This window comes from Pseudomyrmex gracilis, unplaced genomic scaffold, assembly GCF_002006095.1.
Source record: "Pseudomyrmex gracilis isolate BER0280 unplaced genomic scaffold, ASM200609v1 scaffold_208, whole genome shotgun sequence".
NCBI lineage: Eukaryota > Metazoa > Arthropoda > Insecta > Hymenoptera > Formicidae > Pseudomyrmex > Pseudomyrmex gracilis.
The window spans coordinates 1-7875 of NW_018020792.1; the positions used below are offsets into that span (position 1 = coordinate 1).

General features: G+C 35.1%; 1 protein-coding gene across 1 annotated transcript in view; it reads right to left on the minus strand.

The window, feature by feature from the left end:
* Window positions 1-5: 5 nt before the first annotated feature.
* Window positions 6-7875, minus strand: part of LOC109858510 (fatty acid synthase-like) — a gene marked incomplete at its 3' end in the record, with an annotated part of 14322 nt that continues 6452 nt past the window's right edge. The window contains exons 7-16 of the mRNA XM_020435838.1: window positions 6501-6843; window positions 5862-6373; window positions 5196-5494; window positions 4646-5050; window positions 4232-4491; window positions 3063-3301; window positions 2272-2962; window positions 1371-2199; window positions 355-821; window positions 6-251 (exon numbers count right to left, since the gene is read on the minus strand). Coding sequence (XP_020291427.1) covers window positions 6-251; window positions 355-821; window positions 1371-2199; window positions 2272-2962; window positions 3063-3301; window positions 4232-4491; window positions 4646-5050; window positions 5196-5494; window positions 5862-6373; window positions 6501-6843 — 4291 coding nt within the window. The remainder of the gene's footprint in view (window positions 252-354; window positions 822-1370; window positions 2200-2271; window positions 2963-3062; window positions 3302-4231; window positions 4492-4645; window positions 5051-5195; window positions 5495-5861; window positions 6374-6500; window positions 6844-7875) is intronic.

A 7875-nucleotide genomic window follows, 5' to 3' on the forward strand; every position in this document is an offset into this window, starting at 1 on the left:
GTTTTCAGAAGAACATTCATCAGAACAGGAACCAGTATTTCTGCATCATTATCTGCTGATTCTGTATGTGAGAAGATCATGTACTTTTTACTTAGTACCATTAATTGATCGGGTGCACCATCGATAAGAACTATTCGACCGTTAAAACCTAAACTTTCCAATCGCGTTGCAAGTTCTATTGCGAGAATAGATCCGAAGGAATATCCAACCATCACAAAATCGTTCTTGTCTCGTAATCTTGTTAATATAGCCTGTCACATATTCAAAAATTTATGTTTTAAGATTTACAAAATTACTTACAGAATATAAACATTATATTATAAATATAATTATTAAAATAACGTTGCGGCATACCTGTTCAAGAATCTCAANCATTTCTGACAAAGTATTCCTACTGGAAATGATACATGTGTTATAATGCAAAGATGTTGTNGGAAATTTAATATACGACTCTAAATGATTAAAGACAGTTCCACAACCATCAATTCCTGGTATAAGAAAAACTTGAGTAGAAATGTCTTTGCTTTCAGTCGAAAAGTCCATAAGAATTTCAGAAAAAAAGTCTTTGTCTCTGACAATACCAAACATAGGTACTACATTTTGTTCGCATTTACTGCGCTCATTTTTTTCAGATTTATTATTGGCCTCTGTATCAGACATCTCAAAAAGTTTTGCAAAAGTGAGAGTTCGAATCTCTTTTGGAGAAAGATACACATCGAAATCGCGTTCTAAAGTTTGTCTGATTTCCACTTCCATCAGAGAGTCTATTCCAAGCTCGGCCAGAAATGTATTTTGACTTATTCCTTTTAAGTTTTGTATATCTTATCACACAGAATAAAGAAACGTCAAAATTTGCAGAAAGTATAAATAGCATACACTAAAAAAAATATAAATTTGAATAAGGTAAGTCCCAGATGCGCACAAAATCAATCGGAGCAGGATGTGTCGATCGGACACAGTATCAATCAGACACACGACAGTCTCAATCAAACACAGTTCCAATCGGACACTAGTATTAAAACAAGACTATTTTTTATGTTCTGTTTGTTCGTGTTGTAGCAACGTGGCTAAAACTGAAACAAGGTTTCACATAGGTTTCAACTTTCTGCGCAAAGCGAGAGGAAGGTGCAGAGAAAAAGCGTAACTCCTCCCTTGCGAGGGAGCGCAGCCTCCCTGTCTACACGCTTATAACACAAACAAAAAAAAAACATAAACAAAATAGTTTTGTTTTAATACTGTGTGTCCGATTGAAACTATCGTGTGTCTGTTTCACCTCGTGTCCNATTGAGTCTGTGTTCGATCGGCACATCCTGCCGTGTCCGATTTATTTTGTTCTGAGACTTATCCGTCTGAATAATGTGAATTCTTACTCATAATAGAAGAAACAACATGAACCATATCGGAACATTCGGATATTTTTTTCTTCTCAGCTACCACCATGCTGCTCACAATCGGACGATTCTGAAGTAAAAATTTTTCTAATTCTTCAATACAGGAATATATTCTTTGATGCAACGTGCCGCTGCTAACTAGTTCCATGTCGTTTTCCTGCCTGTCAGCAACGAGACCCACGTCACCAACAGCTCCCCATTGTATCGCCAACCCGTGATATCCTTCTTTTACTCTGTTTTCGCATATTCTTTCCATCACGGAATTGGTCATTCCGTAATTAGTTTGGCCAGCGCTTCCTCTGCCACAGGAAACCGAAGAGAACACAACAAAATGTCGAAGTTTAGGACAGATCTTTCTCGACAGTTTATCCAATATTTGCGTTGGCCAAGCTTTAGTTCTGAAAGATTCTACGAAACTCTCCGTAATCTGATTTTTTAAAATGTTGTCATTTAAAACAACAGCGAGATTAAATATAGCATCCACAGGTGCTTCTTTCTCCGCACGTAGCAAAAGATGTTCGCAATCTATAGGATTGGCGATATTATAATCTTTAACGATCGTCACGTTTACGCCGTAGGATCTCCATAACGAAACCTTTAGCTGTTGATAACCATTTTTNATGCCGCTTCTTGAAATCAGCATGACATTTTTTGCACCTCGGGATATTAGCCACTCGGTCAGTTCCAATCCGAAGCCACCTAGACCGCCTAGTATGATATAAGTTTTATCTTTATGACAATAATAACGACGATGTGCGATGATCGGCGCGTTTACACATTTGTCTGCCTCTTGAATATTCAAAATTATCTAGAAAAAAATTCGCTCGTTGAAGAAAAACGAATAAGAATTTCATTTAATTGTTATATATTAGTTATGTACCTTTCCTCTGTGCTTTCCACTTGCCATGTATCTAAAAGCCTCTTCGATTTCTGTTCGCTGAAAAACTTTAGCTTTTATAGGTTTAATAATACCATTCTTGAGACCATCATCCATTAATTTCATTAACTCGGCCTTGTTTCTGTGTTCTCTTGCAAACATCGCATCCAGAAACACACCGTAAAAAGAAATTCCATTTCTAAATAATGACAGGTCCAAAGGATTGTTTGATACATGGTCGAATTTTCCGATTTCCAAGAAACGACCTTTACGCGCTAAACAACGAACAGATGCGACAAGTTTCTCTTCTGCCAATGAATTCAGCACTATGTCAACACCGCGACCGTTTGTCAGACGCATAACCATTTGCTCGAAACTAGTGTCGTGCGAATTCCCGATATGATCATCGGGAATAGCCGGAAACGTTTCTCGGATAAAACGTTTCTTTTCAGCGGTGCCTACTGTAGTAAATACTTCGCAACCCTCATGTAAGGCGAGATAAATTGCTGACTGTCCGACGCCTCCAGAGCCAGAGTGTATAAGTACTTTATCGCCCTTTTTCATTTTCCCTTTAATGTATAAAGCGTAATACGACGTGCTGTATNCGCAAGGAACCGTAGCCGCCTCTTCGAACGTCCAAGTNTCTGGTATGACCCATTGCAAGTCACTCTTCAAAACGACATTCGCGATGCATCTGTAAATCCAGAAAGTTTATTAACATATATATTTATATAAAAATAATTGTATTTTTTTCATGAACAGAGATATATATACGTTTGTTCACTTATACATACTTGTTGTCGCGCATTCCCATTACTCGTCGTCCCTCGGCATCGAATCCTACGTATTCCAGTCCGAGATTCATACTTTCAAATCGCTTTTCATTACCTTCAAAAGTTAATTTTCCCGTGGCTAGCATTACATCTTTAAAATTAATGGATAAATAAACTACACGTATTAAGTTATCAGAATTCGGGGAATTGATTGATATATCATTCTCCATCCAACGAAATGTACTGAGATCACCACAAATCTAGTAAGTAAAGAAATATTAAATTTTCAAAAGCATTATATGTTGAAAAATATGTTTAAAAAGTAGAAAACTGAACAGTACATGAAAAGTATCGTGACATTATTATTAAGTCAAAAAGATGCGAATAGTTTTGCTTACCGTTTGACAAACATAAGCAGAGGGTACAAGTGCGGGTTCCGGAGCCGGCAAGCAGAAATAACGGTAAGAACCCCAAGTTTTGTTAGATCGCAAAATGTTGACTGTCATATCTTTTTGCAACTGTTGCGCATAGAAGGGATCTTGCAGAGAAAATTTCGGAGCGGTTTTGTCTTGAATAAACACACTTCTTACGAGCTCACCACCGGGCTCTTTTTTTAAACAATTAGCAAATCCCAATAAACCGCACTCGAAATCATCTTCGTTAACGAGTACAATTCTTTTGTACTGATCGAATAATTTGTTCTCGTCTATGAGTAATTTTAATTTTTCTAGCCATTTAAAGTTATCATTGGTGACATGAACAACAGTTGTTTCTTTGATCAAAACTCGTTTCTTCAAAAGCACGATCATTTCGTTTTCAGTACATTTTTCAAGAATAACACTTAATCCATATTGTTGTAGATAATCGTTGTCGGTCAATGCGCAAGAAACAGAATGCGATTCGTTTACTTCGGTTACCTTGTATTTTTCACGTGATAACACAAAACCACCTTCTTCGAGAAAGAATAAAATTCGTTCTAACAAAGTCCGTTTTGACAAAAAATTAAATCCGATAATCATTAACACTTTATTGTCCACATGTTTCGTTAAATTTGCGATTGTTACGGTCGGTGGCAAGTCTGATGCGTTAAACCGAGTAGGCGATGTCATTAAAATAATATTTGCCTGTACTAACGGCAAATTGTCGCAAGCTTCAAGTATCGCTGAAAATGCTAGTTCTTCTTTGCTCGCAATATCATCTGTATCTTCTACTAGTTCGATAGCTTTTACTTTTGTAATTTGATGATCCTCCAGTGCGATTTGCGTTGATATCCGTATTGCTTCGCGCAAAGAAATCTTTTCGCGATCGCGATTCGCCACAAATCTTTGCTCTTCAATCACAAGATTTGCGTTCGATTTTCGGCAAACGATCGGAGTAGCTTTCGCACCCCAAATCTCTACGCCACCGGATATTACGATGTCTATGTTTTTATATACTCGTGCTGGCAATTCTAAAAGAAATTATATATCAAACAAAATGTTTTTAATCTTACAGTTCTCACATCTCTTTACAAGATATTGTCGGATTATTTGTATAATAATACGAACAACAATGATAATGCACAAAACAAACTAATTTTTTGCTTTTGTAAATAAAATACTTACGTTTAGTATTCTGCGTCACGTAGTTTTGTAACTTTTTNTTATGAAGAATCGGATCAATTACTAATTTTCGAATGCTCGTAGGAACGTACAGTTTTTTGGTGTCTTTTCCGAGTATATACAGCTGCAGCAACGTTTCCATAAACGTGACCCAATTGCCTATCCAAGCGACGTGTCCTTTGTTACCCGTGATTGATGCGCTTTTTAATCCACGAAATTCACCGTTGTATTGATATCCGCGTAACTTCAATTCTTTGTAAATATCTTCAGTGTTCATGTGTTCTTCCTCTTCATTGTCTTTTGGTAATAAGTGAGATGGTACAGTTTCTTTCTTGGGATCTACTTCAGCTGACACCTTACCTATCACAACAACGCTGTCTCCTTCGCACACCTCNAACTTACCGCTGTCTACAATAGTTTGCAAAAAATCTCAATTGTATAGATATATCTCTTTTTTTTACTAGTTTTGAAAACCGATTCTATGTAGCATTTAATATTGTGTTTGTAATTTAGTTTATTTCAGAAAGTCTTTAAAAAGAAATGATATAGATACCTTCGTGTATTCGGACTATTAAGGTTACGGTATCATTTTGTGGTAAATGAGTAGCGCGAACGAATCTTATGTCTCTAAATACTACTGGTAATGCTGAATAGAATTTTCCTTTGATTGTAGCGATAAATTGCCAAACAAGCATAATATAACCCATTGCCGAAAACAACGTTCTTCCATCTATTACGTGACCCGTCATATATTCATAGTCTTCTTCAATATGTATTTCTACATGTCTCTCCTTGGTTTTACTATATTCTGGTATCTCATTCGGTACAAACCAGTCTTTGGAGTGATCCCATCTAAGAATAACAATAATTTTTATAAAATAAATTTAATGCTTGTGATAGCGTTCAACTAGCAAATAGTTTTCCGATTGCCATTATGGTGGATGTACGTGCAAATATATTTTTATGTACATTTATACACATAAAAAGTTAAATTGCTATATCAATTCAAAAATTCGTCGAAGATGCTTAAGTTGCATCCCTTAAATATAATAAATAATCAAATTATTATACTTTATCATATTTCGGGGTTTAAAGTTTCTATGATTTATACTGAAATCATTTAGCAATGGTTTACTTCTACTTCTTTATATTGTTTTACTTTCAGCAACTTCGTTTTATCAGATATCTTAAGAACGTTTAATGAATTTAGTGTTCATACTTAATAGATGGAGATATCATAAAAGTCCCGCGGCTAACTGGAAATTNTACGGGCGGATACAAAGCGGCAATTTGTGGTTGCAAGCCGCAGTTGTAAAGTTTTCCAATTCCTTGCAGCATTACAGTAATTGGATTTGTATTTATGTGACTCTGAGTGAGCGCAATATTATTTGCTTGTGTATGAAGAAATTCTTCTTCCAAAATGTGCTGCAATACGCTGGTTGGCGCAATTTCAACAGTCAAGGCATCATTTGAAATTTGATAAACTGTTTGTTCAAAGAGTACCGTACTCAATATATTATTTGTGAGATAGTCAGCGGAACACAATTGTGCTGCTAAAGTTGACCATTCAGAAGAGGGTACAGATGTACTGATCCATCTTGGACTTCTTTTTTTTGCGTTTGGTATTAAGATACTCAATTTTCTTAAAAGTTTATCTTTAATGGACGTAAGGTAACAACTGTGATAAGGTATATTGTTGCACGGAATTTCTTCNACATGTATGTTACTAGTCTAGTAAAACAGAATTAAGTAGTGTTAACTATATATAAATTACTTTGGGCTTCTATTACAATGTCATAAACTCTTATTTTAACGGTTATTAGTTAACGGCACTTAATTAACTGATACTTCAATTTACCTGTAACTTTTTCATAAACACACGTACACATTCCGCGGGTCCACTTATAACATTGCTTTTCCGACTATTGCGGCATGCNATTGTAATATCTGCTGGACATATATTTTTGAGAGTTTCGTAATCAAGACTGACAGTGGCCATGGATCCACGAGGCACATTGCCTTCGACACATGCTGAGCCAATCAAATACGCTGATAGAATAGTTTGCTCTAAAGTGAGACATTGATCGGNATAGCCACATACGAGTTCTCCGACAGAATATCCAATTATGTTATCCGGAATAATTCCCAAAGATGTTAGAAGATCTACTAACCCAATCTGCTCACAAAAATATATAAAGCCCCTTGCACAATGGAAGGAATAGCGATAGCAATAGAAATAACACAGTTTTTAACACAGAATTCCAACTCGTCGGAAATTTTATCGCTATTGTTTATTCCGATTTTCTGATCTGCATTGATACATATGTATTTTTGTATGTTAGATTCCGCTGTTCCTATCTTTATTTTTAAATATAAACTCTTTAAAACTTTCGTTATTTCTATCGCTATCGCTATTCCGTCCATTGTGCAAGAGGCTTAATTATCATGTACATTTTATATTTATGTGTCACATTAGCACTAATATTTGTGTATTATATATAGTTTATACAAGATAAAATACAATTATAGATATAATAATATACAGGATGTGTGATAATGAGAGAGACTATTTTTTTTTAAATAAAGATAGGTAATTTTTATCCTAAAAATTTTGATAAGTAAATCTGGTATGCTGTATTGTGTTACGTTCTAGTCTATGGATACGATCGGGCTATGGTGAAGCGAACAGCCGAACGTACTTACGTGATGATCGACACAGAGAACAGGTCTCAAAATCTGTACACGAGCGAGATTGTTTATAACAATTTAAAAGCTCGTGAAAATTTACAATTGAGTATTACGAATACAGTCGCGCACATACGCGTGCGCATAAACAAATATAAAATCAGATGTCTCTATCACGTTCTCGCAGTTAATCTTAGGTTACATCAAGAGCAGTTTATTTTTTATATCACTTACTATCAAGATCATTACAAGGTCAATAGAAACATTTTTAGAAAAATGATAAAGATAAAATTTTTTGTGTATAATCCGAATCTGTAATATAATGTACATGTTACATTTAAAACAATTCAACATTCGGATGTCAAATCCATTTTCGATCAAAAGTTAAAAATATCGTTATATTGGATAAAGCGTACCAGATTTATTTACACAAGTTGCTAGAAGTTTTGATATAAATCACTTCTTTTTATTTTAAAAGACGTGTACAGATGATTTCAGACATTATGTATAATTATATTATATGACATTATACATATTATATGTTATAT